Raw genomic sequence first — 13,746 nt, 5'->3', positions numbered from 1 at the left:
TTAGAAATTCAATACTGCAGGATTTGTCGGCAACATATTTTTTTAATTTCACGCTCAATTTCCATCCGTTATACTACTGAACACCCATTGGGATTTGTTATCAATTAAATTACAAGTGGGTATCTTTAAGGTTGGACCGGTGTCGGGGGAATAAAATGTGTCATAGGAATGTTCCGGTTACAGAAGACACACTAGGGTCGCACTGTTGGCGCAGAAATATTCCACTATAAACGAACACACTTGGACCGAACTACAGGCAGAGCTAAAAATGCACAGTTTCGGAGGATAAATAGCAATGTATCAAGAATGGCATCTCCTTCATTCACGCGTCCATTCAATTATATAACGTATATTAAAATCTTCGTGTGGCTTGAACTTGTTTTATCAAGAAATAACGCAAACTAGCAATAGTCAGCATTTTAGCTTCGGTCAGGCACGTCTTGACCATTCAATCTACACGTGCCGAATATCTGCGCCTGTCGTTTTCTTTCTATGTTCAACCGTTACAGCTGATTAAATTGGATACGTGCAAGGTGCCTGGATCTCAGTTTTAAGAATTGTAAGTGCGTCCAAACGTGTATTGATTTTTTTTAAAGTTGAAATTATCGGATATTTTCCTATTGAAAACAGCGTTCATTTAGAATTATCATGAACAGATTTTTCAGCATTTATATTTTATTGAAAATTGACGGAAACAACTAATCGGGTTACACGAAGAGGAGGATTAATTTTTTCACCTGGCAATTTCGATCGCGCTATTTATATAGCCGGGGAAAACTGAACGCGCTGGACAGTCGCAGTTGACTTTCTTAACGGAATAAATTGTTTTTGTGATACCCAAGCACATCGAACGAGGGAATATCATTGAAGGGATAGGACTTTTATTATGTCATTGAAATAAATTAATTTTATTGTAATTTAGAGGAACAATTAACGGTTAAAATTCACTATATACTGCCATTATTGGTCCAGAACACAGTTTGAGTTATAACAAGGTTTACTGTTCTTATATATAAAAAAAAATGCCTCTTTTAATATTGGAATCAATCAGTAAAATCAAATGTTGCAATAAAGAATTGTGAATAAGAATTTTTCTTTGAGACTAAAAACGTTTATGTTACAAAACATGCATATTTACTTACGTTGTCGGTAACTAACACGAATTATCTACTTAGATTCATGAGAATGACACAATACGGTTCTCATTAAACTGCCGATGTGAGAAAACCTATCATTCCCAAGGGAAAATGTCTCGGAACAAAGACTGTCTTTATCTCCTCCTGTCTCGGGGCGTGGTTAAACTTTAAATCGAGTGGGGCTTCAGATTGAAATGTTAAAGAACATTTTATTTTAAATGCTTCTATAAAGAATGTCACGGAATTCAATGTCAAACATATATGAAACAAATTAAATGAAAAGTTATCAATATGACTATGACCGAATTTAAATATTTAATCTACTCTAGATTTTTCATAAAATCAAAACTTTTTCTATATGCAAATTTAGTCGCTCGTGTATTTCCGTTTTTCCCATAATGCAACAAAAATCCCCAGGAAGTTTTATCAACCACCTCGTATCAATTGCAGCGTACAGTATACTCTTTCCTACCCGTATCGAGACACACGGCTAACTATGTTCGGCCTTCTTATCACAGGTTTGCTGCTATTGTTTTACTAAGTGATTAAAACCATGACAGCTACCAACATACAATGTACACGTACATACATTTTCAATAAAAGCTATCTGATGTCTGTGTGGTCGAATGAGTGAGTCGTGTACTGTTATAAAAGTGCAGAGCACTTAACAAACCCTTGAATTATTAATGTTTGACTCTTAATTGGTAACAAGAATATTCATACACCTTCGTTGTATCTCTCTTTGGGATTCTACTACTTTTAAGTGGTTAAAGGCTTTACGAAACTAGATGCAAGGTGACGGGTTTGAACACAAAAGAGGGAGTTGAATAAACTTAAATTTAATTCTCAAAAAAACAGAATTAAAAAATAAATGCACGCATTTTACGTTGCTAACTATTGATCCTATTATATTATGACAAAACAGACAAAAAGGGGAAAAAAGGAAGTAGGTCATACGATGGGCATCTGCTTTACCGTCACCTTTTCTCCCATAATGCAACGTTAAAATAGCAGCGATTAAAGTGTACTTCTGCAAACTGCTGAACTTTTACAACGATCTTTTAAAACACACGTTTACAACATCATGTGAAAGCGTTAACTTTTCATCCTCCTATATTGGACTAATCCATTTTGGTGCTTTAATCCTATTTGAGTTTTAGAAACTTTTTCAAGTTTATCAGCAACGAAAACTACAGTACTCGAGGCAAGAGTTACAGACAAATCACAATTTACTGACACTGATTTACAGCATTTAACATCACGCACAGATATGTTTCAAAACAAGATATATTTTTTACAACTCCTGCTTAAAAAACACCTATTCATTATTTTACGCTGAGAATTGGAAACTAACAGGCAAGTTAGAAAACTTTAATTAAACATGGAAAGAGTTATCCCAGGGGAAAAGCACTAGTGAAATGTCCACGTTTTACCACGTTGTTTTAGACAAAATGCCAATTAAGGAAGAAAGATGGCTTTCGTATTTCCTTTCGGACCACTGCCGACCGGTTTTGAATTTTCAACGATAATTGGTAAAAACGATTAAGAGATTATTGGAACATAATAGAAAGACTCGAGACTACACCTTATAAGCCGTTTCAATAAGAGAGTCTGGAAACAAGTCAGTGTTAAGTGCTTAGGATAAATATTTGATCTTTGAATCCATTAATCAAAAAAGCGATAAAAATATTAGCCCATGACCTGAAATATACAAGCGTTCGTCAAAACTTCAACATCAAGCGTTGAACTGTTTTCAGTTGACATTCATAGCCAATACGAATGCCTACTGGAAGAAGACAAATTCCATGAATCGCTTCATGTCGGATTTTTACAACTTTTTGAAACTGTTTATCTCATTGAAAGTTCAAATACAATTATTATTGTTCTGCATTTAGTTCAAATGATAAATTTATCGTAAGTGATATCAAACGTAACAATCATGACGTCATAATAATAATTTCCACAATCGGTCCATGACATTCATGGCCTATATGAATGCTACTTAATATCAACTTTATTTATTTTACTTATGAAACAAGTTATTTCCACTTATATCAATCACTCTTATTGGCCCAGATGTTAGGGCGCGGAGCGTTTTCATATAGACGGGTCCTTGCAGGTAGGGCGTAAGAATTGTACCTGCTGCCCCCATTGCATGATCGTAAGAGGCGACTTAATTTGGGATCTTATCTTTTCTCTTCTTTCTAAACAACTTTCTTCTTCCTAATGTCTCCCTTGACAATGCCTCACTTTTGGTCTTTCATTGAGCATTCGCCCCTGTGAGGAAGGCTTTTGGTTCTGTCCCCTGGCCGAGACATACCAGAGTCTGTAAAAATAGTAGTTTCTACTCCTGCTTAACGCTCAACAATTTAGGAGTGGGACGACTGATGCGACATGAGTGTGGAAGTGACGATTTGTTTCTAAAATATCAGTTTGAAGAGCGACCCTGCCGCGTGTCGATTATGTCCCGCATATTATAGAGGGCCGGAGTTCTGATGATCATCGACGACAGACCGATATAAAAAAGTCGATAAAACCTCAGAATATTTCGGACTAGTTGTCAGTATAATGTGACCGGTTGGGGCGTCCTGCTGGGTGTCTTCGGCTGTATGTTTCAGTGAGGTAGCACTATTATGTAGGCACCAGTTCCGCGCTATCACAAGGAGACAAACACGAACATATCGCAGCCTCCTAAAACACACACGCATACACTACACGCACGCATCTCGCACACAGGGGATGCCGTCCTTAAATGACCATAGCTGTTGATAGGACGTTAAACAATACTGAGCCAAACCAAACCAATCATGTAGAAGGAAACTCCATGGAGTAACTAGAGAAAACCTACGTAGTCGGGAAGGTGACCCCATACCTTTTCCCGTCCGGAATCGAACCCCTGGCCACCTTGGTGAAAGGCAAGTGCGTTATCTACTGCACCACCCGACCATCCCAATGGATGCCTTTTAAATGTGGTGGGGTTATATAGAAGCGGCTTCGTACGGTAGTTGACATAAAATAAGCAGAAGTTCTTTTCAGTACCCTAAGTAACACATTAACATAACTGAAGATAAAAATAGATCATCCAGCAGTATATCTCTGAGATTCCAGTCTATCATGTTCTGCTGCAATGGGAAAGAATTATGGACATTAAAGCAGTCGTACTTGAAGATTTCACGATTTTAAAAACTGATGTGATAAGGTTCGATATCGCTTACTGGCGCGTACATTTCGCAACCATTTCAGAGTAGGAGTTTTAAAATATTAATATTATAATGTGTGTGTTTTTTCACTGATACTGTTGCTCTATTGTTTGTACTGGCCGTGTTTGCTTCTCCTTTTTTCGATGAAAAGATAAAGTGAACAATAGACGATGCTGGGTTGGACTTGTGACGTAAATTAAGAGATAGTTCCAGAATGTGACAAAAGGAAAACGACAAAGCAGATTGTTTAAAGATAATACTATCTCGTGAACGTTGAACTTTGTGGATTTGATCAAAAGACAACTTGAGTCCCGGGGACGCTAATATAGCTAATTAGCGGGTAAAACATCTCTTGGAATTCTCATTTCAATTTATAGAAACGTCTTGAATTACTGATACTACCAGTAGATCTAAATAAAGTGTATTATTTATCACTACATAGACAAACCTTTATATAATGCCCTTTATTTAATTTGCCATCTCGTCATGACGTATTTCAAGGCCGCCTGCCATTTTCTTAAACTTTTCATTTTATCCTTCCATCCACATGAAATCAAATATCTTTATAACGTAAAACTATTTTCGATAAATGCATGGTGGCAGCATTACGAAACTTTACTCTATAATCCGTGATACTACTGCTAAAAACAGACAAAATAGGAAAATTATGTTTATTTCGTTTGAATCTATTGGCGTTGAACCAGAAAAAAATGTATTTATTTCAATACACCTATGAAAATCGAGTCTGTGAAACACAAGTTTTGATAAAATCAAATTGACCAATTATTTAGCATATTTTGGAAAATTGTATATTTTAACCCAGCTCGCACAGTGTCAACGTCTTAACATTTTTTCGTAGATACATGTACTGTATGATGATATTTAGGGCATCTATCTATCCTGGAATGGCAAATTTTAAAAGAAAGCCAAAGGCGCCGCAGATATGCCGTCATCTCGGTTTTTGGAATATCATTTTAGGTAATTTAAAACAGAAGATGTGTTCAATGATCAAGGCATGTAGAGGGTGTGAACGCTTTAAGATAAACTCATTATAGTCAGCAAATTGTTCCAGGTTCGTGTCTATCTTGCAGTGCGCGTGAACAGATTGCACAGAAACGCATGTACTTGGCAGGCAGATGTCATAAAACGTCTTTCAGATAACACGTTTTGACAAGAAGGCGTATTAAAGCGACTTTCTAATGTCGCTCTGTTCTTTTCGAATCACCACAGGATGCATTAAGCTTTTTTTTTGTATTGTACTTTAATATTAATTTGAAAATGTCGACATTTCGGGTTTTTAATGTTAGTTATACTGTGAAGGTATTGATTACACGTGCACAGTACTGTTAGATACGTCAGCCCTATTTGTGCTCGGAACTACACCCGTCGCCGACAGCAAGATGAATTCCCCGGGTCGACTTTACGGATCCACCCGTTTGCCTCTAAGCGGTTTTTACGTATTATTGAACTCTTTATTAAACGTGCGTTCTTTATTTTTCTTTGGTGTCGTGAACGTCATCACTGATTATGCAATGTATTACGTGATGTTGACATGGTACTATGAGAAGGGCATCATCGCTTTTTTTTGTGGGCGACACTATGAAATGTGTCTCTATTTTTGGACATGTCCTGTGCTGTCGTACATTATATATATCTTTAGCAAGGTCACGTGTCGGCAAATTTTATCCTAGTCCCCACACTTATTGTCCTCTCAGTTACTTCACGTTCTGTGACGTCATATGTAACGTTAGTCACGATATGTGTCATCGTAACTAACCTGAGTCACGTAATGTGTCGTTATTTGTAACCTTCGTCACGAGATATGTCGTCGTATCAAACCTAAGTCACGTGATGTGTTGTCGTATCAAATCTTAGTCACGTTTTGTGTCGTCGTAACTTACCTTAGTCACGCTATGCGTCGTCGTGACTAATCTTTGTCACGTGATGTGTCGTCATATCTAACCATAGTTACGTTATATGTCGTCGTATTCAACCTTAATCACGCTATGTGTCAACGTTACTTACCTTTGTCACGTGATGTGTTGTCGTAATTAACCTTAGTCGCGAGATGTGTCGTAACTAACATTTGTCACGTAATGTGTCGTCTTATCTAACCTTAGTCACGTGATGTGTCGTCATATTAAACGTAAGTCACGTGATATATCGTCGTAGTTAACCTTAATCACGTTATGTGTCATCGTTTCTTACCTTTGTCACGTGATGTGTTGTCGTAATTAACCTTATTCGCGTGATGTGTCGTTACTAACTTTTGTCACGTGATATGTTGTCTTATCTTACATTCGTCACGTGATGTGTCGTCATATTCAACATAAGTCACGTGATATATCGTCGTATTTAACCTACATTGTACGTCACGTGATGTGTCGTCGCAACTGATCTTTGTCACGCTATGTGTCGATGAAACTAATCTTAGCCACGTGATGTGTCGTCGTGATTAACCTTAGTCACGTGATATGTCGCCTTATTAAATGTTAGTCACGTGATGTGTCGTCGTATTTAAATAAGACACGTGATATATCGTCGTATCTAACCTTAGTCACACTATGTGTCGTGGTTTCTAACATCAGTTAGGTTATGAGTCGTCCTATCTAACCTTAATCACGTGATGTATCGTCATAACTAACTTTCGTCACGTGATGCGTCCTCGTAACTTAGTTATTCACGTGATGTGTCTTTGTATAACCTTAGTTCCATTATTTGTCGTTGTATGACCTACGTCACGTTATTTGTTTTTGTATAACCTTAGTCACGTTATGTTTCGTTTTATAACCTTAGTCACGTTATGTTTCGTTTTATAACCTTAGTCACGTTATGTGTCGTTTTATAACCTTAGTCACGTTAGATGTCGTTGTATAACCTTAGTCGCGTTATGTGTCGTCGTAAAAAACCTTAGTCGCGTAATGTGTCGTCGTAACTAACCTGAATCGCATTATGCATCGTCGTATCTAACATTAATACGCTTTTTGTGTCGTCGTAACTAACCTTAATCGCGTTATGTGACGTCGTATCTAACCTTAATCGCTTTATGTATCGTCGTGTCTGACCTTTGTCGCGTAATGTGTCGTCGTATCTAACCTTAATCGCGTTATGTGTCGTCGTATCTAACATTAGACGCTTTTTGTGTCGTCGTAACTAACCTTAGTCGCGTTATGTGTCGTCGTAACTAACCTTAATCGCGTTATGTGTCGTCGTATCTGACCTTTGTCGCGTAATGTGTCGTCGTAACTAACCTTAATCGCTTTATGTATCGTCGTATCTAACATTAGACGCTTTTTGTGTCGTCGTATCTAACCTTAATCGCGTTATGTGTCGTCGTAACTATCCTTAGTTGCGTCATGTGTCGTCGTTACTAACCTTAATCGCTTCATGTATCGTCGTATCTAACATTAGACGCTTTTTGTGTCGTCGTAACTAACCTTAATCGCGTTATGTGTCGTCGTATCTAACATTACACGCTTTTTGTGTCGTCGTATCTAACCTTAATCGCGTTATGTGTCGTCGTAACTAACCTTAATCGCGTTTTGTGTCGTCGTATCTAACATTAGACGCTTTTTGTGTCGTCGTAACTAACCTTTGTCACATTAGGTATCGTCGTTTCTAAACTTAGTCGCGTTATGCGTTGTCGTATTGAACCTTATTCACTTTATGTGTCTTGGTATGTAACCTTAATCACGTTATGTGTCTTTCTATTTGTCATGACCCAGTTTCTCTAATATTCCTCAACTTAGGAAAATCCCTTAATGCAAGCGTTTCCTTTAAGGAAAGCAATATTGAAGGTACTAAGAAAAACAAATTAAAATATTACCCTATCTAAATTTTCCTGAGATTAACGTTCGTTAAACTGATGCCTCAATATTAAAACTTCTTTACAATGTACAAGGAGATCCTTAACTTAGGTGTATATGACGACAAAACATAATGTGATGGCGACGTATGGTATGTTTATTTACAACGACACATAAAATACGATGAAATTTTAACTTCATAGAAGCTCTCGCCTTTGGTGTTAAGTATCTAACTGTAATCGTTTTAACTTCCGCTTACCTGCTGTCGAGAAGGCGAGGTGGACTAATGTTATCCATTGAATCAATAGTATGCACACCAGCATATGCTCCATGTGGAGGAGAGGTCGATCAGCGTCATTTCCTTTTTAATGCGCATGAGGAGATGGACCCTTAAACAGATAATAGTTTAAATTGTTTCTAGTGAATCTAAATAAAACAACATCGTCACAATGGAAAAAAAAAATCAAAAAAAAAATGTGTTTTATTTTTAAATTATTTCTGTCCTGCATGAGGAACAAACACCATCACTCAGACTATGGACTATACAGGAGGTTCAGTCCGCTTCGGGTTTAACATAACTTTTACAAACTTCATCAGTTTTAGACGATAATCTTAATCAATAACGACAAAACTATTATTGCTACATTGCAATCCATATTTACAAATATATTGCATTCCAACTGAATGACCCTACCAAATTCAGAAAACATTCATATTTGAATTGAGCGCATTTTCTTTTAACATTCATGACTTTTGAACGCAAACTAACTATATTCATATCGCATGAAACCCTAGCTAGCATCAATGTAACCGATTGGCGTTCATACCAGTATGAATGTTGAAAAACTTCGATTCAATATGAATACTAGATTTTGAATTAATGTGTACTAGTGTTTCTTTTGATATTTTTCTGTGTCATTAGTGCTGACGATATTCATGAAACGGCTTAATATCATATGAACGTTTGTTTCTTACGATAGTTTCATGTTATGCGAAACGGGAGGAGAAGCATCAAAACGACACTGATCCAATCGCGTTCAAAACTCTTTGAATGCATTTTTTATCCTGGCTGTGTTTATATAGGGACTAACATGTAAGCGGAAATGTAGGTATTTAACTAGATCATCAATGTTACAACGTCAAAATGCACCAGCATACACGATACATTTGTACGTACAATTATTCGATTTAAATTAGTTTTCTATGAGATCAAAATATCTGAAAAAAATATCCGACGGTGTAACGTAAACTTAGTTTTCCTACATCCTTTAATCCAACTGATCACCTGTTTGAAAACGCAAACAAGTTTCTAGTGAAACCGTTCCATTATTGTAACAGATTCTGACGGAAATCATTAACGAAGTCCATTTACAAATTGGACTTTTTATACAAGCAAGATAATCCGAAAACTAGCGATGTAGTAGTGTTCAATTACGGTAGATAATCAGAAATGTTCGATTACTTTCATTGGTGATGACGGGATTGGTTATAATACCACGAAGTCTTGGTCCCATGATATGGATTTTTAAAAACTGTGTTCAGATCATTATAATGATGACATGTTACCTCAACTTTCACTAAAAATAGAATAATCTCCTAAATGTAATCAAAGCTAACGGTGTGTCCCTCCTAGATCGATACCGTCACACGACACGTACACTCTCGTTATAACGAGATTCACCATCCGCCAATTGATCGCATTCGTTTACATTAGTGTCAGACTCGCCGAGTGTAAGTTGTTATAATTAATTATCATGTTTGCTGACACATTAATTGATTACCTTATCTAAAAATATTTGAGTACTTCGTTTTATCTGTTTGTAGATGTTATATCATTTTAGATGATATCATTGAAGATTTTAATCAACCAAAGACAGGTCTAGAACTTTATTTGATTCTGGTCCTATTTATTGAGGTTTGTCTTGTCATAATTTTACAAAACTTGCACATCAATTTATCATTTCCTCGTTTCGATCGACGTTATTGTGTTATTTAGAGGCTAAATAACTATTTAATCATTCTATTTATGGCCCACAAAACGAATCAATGTCGATCAGAAGGATGAAATAGCGATAACAGCTGTTATTTTTGGGTGACAAGCAAAACAAGCAAAAAACGAAACAAAAACGACAGAAGATTGTCTCAAAGTGGAAAAGGTGGACTATACACAGCTGTATAGGTCCTCTACAGCCAGTCAATGATCTGGAAAACACATTACAGAGTAAAAACAACGTCCTTTATATAATTTTGCGTTTAATACAACAATATGACCGGTATAGACAGGATATCACCTCAATGAATAGTAAATTTAATAGCAATACATGTACGACCTCTTACGACAAGCACATGTTTTTGTTAAACAGTTGACAAAAATTCAGCAGAGCGAGGGCAAACGTCCAAAATCGGTATCAGATCCGCGCTACATGTATCACAAGGAGGCATGTACACCAACATACCCTGTCTCCAGCACACATACACACTTGCACGCTTACACAACACACATGGAGGCAGCTGTTAATAGGATGTTAAAAAAAATAAAACCAAACCAAACCTTTAAGTTTATTCAGTTAACCTCTATATTTCCCTCTAGTAACCTTTAAACCACTAAATTATCTTGTGTTCCCCCGACAAAGCAAGTAGGGGCATGAATGAACCTTGAATACTCGCTTACCTTTGTAAGTCCAACCCTTTTAAACGTACAAATGTTTTGGTAATTTCATTTGTTAACTATTTCAGATCCTAAAACACAGGTGCACCTCCAGTGGAACATAGCAAGCCTGTCAGTGGCAGAGGTGCACCAATATTGAAAGCAGGCAATATCATGTGCAGGAGAGAAATTATTGAAATTCTAAAGGGGATCCAGTAATGCAAAAAAAGATATACTGAAATGGAACCAGATTGGAAAAGTAATGATTTGATCAAACCTAAAAAAATAAGGATCTGATGGAAGACCAATTCAGTCAAATTCCTAAACAAGTTTAATTCATCACCTTCGCCAGTCCAGCACCAGTGGCTATTATTTTCAATTATTAGCTCTGTGTTCTTTGTAAGATGTGGATTTCCCCGTCTGTTTGACATGGCCCATATTACAAACGCATCTTACATAGACCACGGTAGGAGAAGATTGTATGCAAAAGTGGACTTAAATGAATCTTGAGCTCATATCGGATTACATGTATAATATCCAGACACAAAATAAACCAATACAGTACGTAATTTTGTCTGAACCTTTCGGCTACAACAATTACCGGGAGACAATAGTCATCGTGTCGTGTAAGTAGTGTTAGCCATGTCGATAACACACATGTATGTTTCTTTATAAAAAAACCCGCCAATGATGAATTGACTCCAGGCACGGGTCGAAAACCTTCGTATGGTTCCAAATTTTCCATAACAATGTACACTCCCTTCGTCCTTATCGTCAATCTGTTCTTGAAGTCATAAGCCTTAGCAACATCGTCAATTTCTATAACGTTGGGTTATTTGTAAAAAGTACACTATGTACAGAAAATTGTTTTATTTGCATATTGCATTATAATAAATAATGGAACCCGCTGTATAAGTTTCTGATAACTTATTTTGTAAGAAGTATAAGCAAAAACGCTATATATACAATCGAGAAATAAACGAGTGATACCATTTTATGTTAAATTGTTTTAAATATCAATCAATTTATAATTCGAACCAGAACTATTTACGGTTTCTGTATTACAAGCGTAACATGTTTTCGACACACTTGAGAAAAGCTCTAAAGTTCACAAAAAAAGCATACAAGAGGTGGAAAATATTGAGAAAGCTACAGTAACTGTCGAAATCCCTACACTTTGCTTTATATCAATATCCAGTGTCGGAAATGAAATTTAAAAATAAAAACGGAAATATCTGCGAGGTCGTGTTTCAATTCGTATAGGAAAACGGTCTTTATTCAACGCTGAAACATTACCCGAACAGCCGTTAACAATTTACTAGGGGTCGTTATCAACGGGGATCTCTCGTGTCATTGTTACATGTACTGAAACTAGTACACTTTGAATCAAATAAGGATGATCGCATTCAGCCCGCAGACATTTTCCTGGTATATTTGTTTATCTTAGAGGCGCATGCATTTTTGAAGAGTCATTACTATTTAAGCTCCCTACGGCCGTGGTAAATACACACTCATTGACCAGGAGAATTAACAGGTCACGGGTTTCGCTAAATATAACATGAAAATGCTGCCAATACGTTACGGATGATCGAACTTGTCATGTATTATGGAATATCAATATATCTAGTCAGGTTAGGGATCTTTTGATTGCAACCGCGGGAGAGCAATGACGTCACTTCCGCCTCACCTTGAACGTTTTTTTTATTTATGTCTTTTTTTTTTCTTTTTTTTTTCTTTTTTTGTCAAATTGAAATTTTATTAGAAAAAATGAAAATGCAATGTACTGGTACTTAAAACACATTATTTTATAATTAAACACATTCGCAAGGCTATTTTCAAAATGAAATATGTAATCACGTCCTCTCAACTTTTCATTCATTCCAACATCAATTATTTAACAGGCATGTAGTATACACATTTCCACTAATCTTTATCATTTGTCCCTGATTACCTGTTATTATTTTGTATGATCAAATCTCTTTATCTAGCTATACTAATCTAGTTAATCCACCTGCCAGTATTTCTCGCAACAGACTTGCCATTTTCCAATAGTCCACCCAAGTCATTTCTTAAATAACTTGCAATAAAACAATCTTCTTTTAACAGTTTCTCATCCAAGTAATGTTAAACACATTGGAATAATGAAATGCACTTTCTGAAAAAGGAAAAACTGGTCGACTATATAAATGTTCACAAATCGTGTCCCTTTGCCTGTTGTGATTGATCATGATGTAATTAATTGAAGCCAAAGGAATAACAAAGTTGAACTGGCCAGGAAAACAAGGCAGATCATAGACAACTAAGTATTAGAGAATTTAAAGAAGGATCTTGAACAAATAAACTGAGTCGAGACTCGGTCCAGTCTAGCATGTAGTAGGAGGAGAGGATGGTAGACTTCAGAGCTCAAAGTTACAAGTCAGCATTATCCTCTACGTTAAGCCTTGACCATTTATGACATTTTGTCATATATAAGGTGCAGGTAATTATTCATGTACTAGCCATTGGAAATTAAAGAGTTTGAAAATTGATTATCATGTGAAAAATATTTGTGTTAATGCCAATGACATCAATACTTAGATGCAACCAATATAGAACGAGGCCAAAAAGTAAATAACCAGGTATGTGTTTTTTGTTTCCCTATGGCTACTAAACTAATCTTCAGACTGTCTGCCCACAAGTTTTGAGACAGTTTTAGAGAAGAACTATTAAAGTCAAGATCCTTGTTCTATATAAAACCAAACCTATATAAAAATATGTGATAAAATACAAAAATGTTACCCTACCTACCCACCCAGTTTTTTAACAGGGTAACATCTAAGGCATAGATACGAACGAAATTCGTGAATTCCAATATATCAATAACCGGGATTCGATCATGGAACGCTTTTCGAATTCTAGACGGTCGCTCTATCAATCAATGTGGTGCATCTCCCCCCCCCCCCCCCCCCCCCCCCCCC

At 36.5% G+C, this 13,746-nt stretch overlaps 1 protein-coding gene across 3 annotated transcripts in view; it reads right to left on the bottom strand.

Moving 5' to 3' along the window:
- Positions 1-13,746, bottom strand: part of LOC110465426 — a 61,802-nt gene that overhangs the window by 21,482 nt on the left and 26,574 nt on the right. For all 3 annotated transcript variants that reach the window (XM_021521226.1, XM_021521225.1, XM_021521227.1), the window contains exon 2: positions 8,402-8,531. In XM_021521226.1, coding sequence (XP_021376901.1) covers positions 8,402-8,474 — 73 coding nt within the window. In that variant the 5' untranslated portion in view covers positions 8,475-8,531. The remainder of the gene's footprint in view (positions 1-8,401; positions 8,532-13,746) is intronic.

The sequence above is a fragment of the Mizuhopecten yessoensis genome, unplaced genomic scaffold, assembly GCF_002113885.1.
Source record: "Mizuhopecten yessoensis strain PY_sf001 unplaced genomic scaffold, ASM211388v2 scaffold11075, whole genome shotgun sequence".
In the NCBI taxonomy this organism is placed as follows: Eukaryota; Metazoa; Mollusca; class Bivalvia; order Pectinida; family Pectinidae; genus Mizuhopecten; species Mizuhopecten yessoensis.
This window is presented reverse-complemented; position numbering and strand designations above follow the sequence as displayed.